We start from the raw sequence: 1,081 nt of genomic DNA, 5'->3' as shown, positions 1-1,081 counted from the left end.
CTGTAAGGTCTCTCTCCAGTATGAATTCTCTGATGTATTCTAAGATATGAGTCCTGGCTAAAGGATTTGCTACATTGCCTACATTTGTAAAGTTTCTCTCCGGTATGAATTTTCTGATGATTTCTGAGATTTGATATTACACTAAAGGATTTGTCACATACCTCACATTTGTAAGGTTTCTCTCCAGTATGAATTTTATGATGTCTTCTAAGAGTTGAGTTCAAGGTAAAGGATTTGTCACAGACCTCACATCTGTAAGGCTTCTCACCAGTATGGATTAGGTGATGCCTTTTAAGATGTGATAAGTCAAGAAAGGACTTACCACATTCTTTGCATTCGTACAATTCCTCTAAAGAATGAGTTTTCTGATGTCTTCTAAATGATGAATAGTGGGTAAAGGAACTGTCGCAATCATTGCATTTGTAAGGCTTCTCTCCAGTGTGGAGTCTGTAATGTCTCCTTAAGTGTGAAAGCCAATGAAAGACCCTGCCACATTCCTGACACCTATAATGTTTCTCAGTGGTATGGATTTTCTGATGTCTCCTAAAGTTAGAATAGTGGGCAAAGGACTTGTCACATTCCTTACATTTGTAAGGCTTCTCTCCTGTATGCATGTTCTGATGGCTTTTAAGTGCTGAGGACTGATGAAATGACTTTCCACATTCTCTGCATTTGTAAGGTTTCTCTCCAGTATGGAGTCTTTGATGAGTTTTCAGACTTGAGCACTGGGTAAAGGATTTGTCACAAATGTTGCACTTGTAGGGTTTCTTTCCAGTATGAATTCTTTGATGCTTTGTAAGAGTTGACTTCACAGTGAAGGATTTGTTACATTCCTGACATTTGTAAGGCTTCTCTCCAGTATGAATTCTCTGATGTACAGTGAGGCTTAAGGCAGTACTGAAGGATTTCCCACATTTCCCACACTGGTGTGGTTTCTCTCCAATGCAGAATTTTTGTTGTAAACCATTGTATGTAGAGCTAAAATGGTCATCATATTCTTCCTGCCTGTTCTCGTTCTTTGCAGTGTAGAGTCTCTGATCTTTATTAATGTTGGAACACAAATTTAAAGATTTCTCACAGT

The 1,081-nt window shown here is 38.4% G+C and overlaps 1 protein-coding gene across 1 annotated transcript; it reads right to left on the bottom strand.

Moving 5' to 3' along the window:
- Positions 1–5: 5 nt before the first annotated feature.
- On the bottom strand, positions 6–1,076 carry LOC126496592 (zinc finger protein 54-like; the record flags this gene model as incomplete). Its single annotated transcript, XM_050134059.1, has 1 exon — positions 6–1,076. A coding segment is annotated over one exon (1,071 nt), but the record flags the coding sequence as incomplete, so codon positions are not given.
- Between the last annotated feature and the right edge of the window lie 5 nt (positions 1,077–1,081).

Source organism: Alexandromys fortis, unplaced genomic scaffold (genome assembly GCF_014885135.2).
Source record: "Alexandromys fortis isolate MF-2015 unplaced genomic scaffold, M_Fortis_MF-2015_v1.1 scaffold_10059, whole genome shotgun sequence".
In the NCBI taxonomy this organism is placed as follows: Eukaryota; Metazoa; Chordata; class Mammalia; order Rodentia; family Cricetidae; genus Alexandromys; species Alexandromys fortis.
The sequence above is the reverse complement of the archived record's forward strand: the minus strand, read 5'-3'. Positions and strand labels throughout refer to the sequence as shown.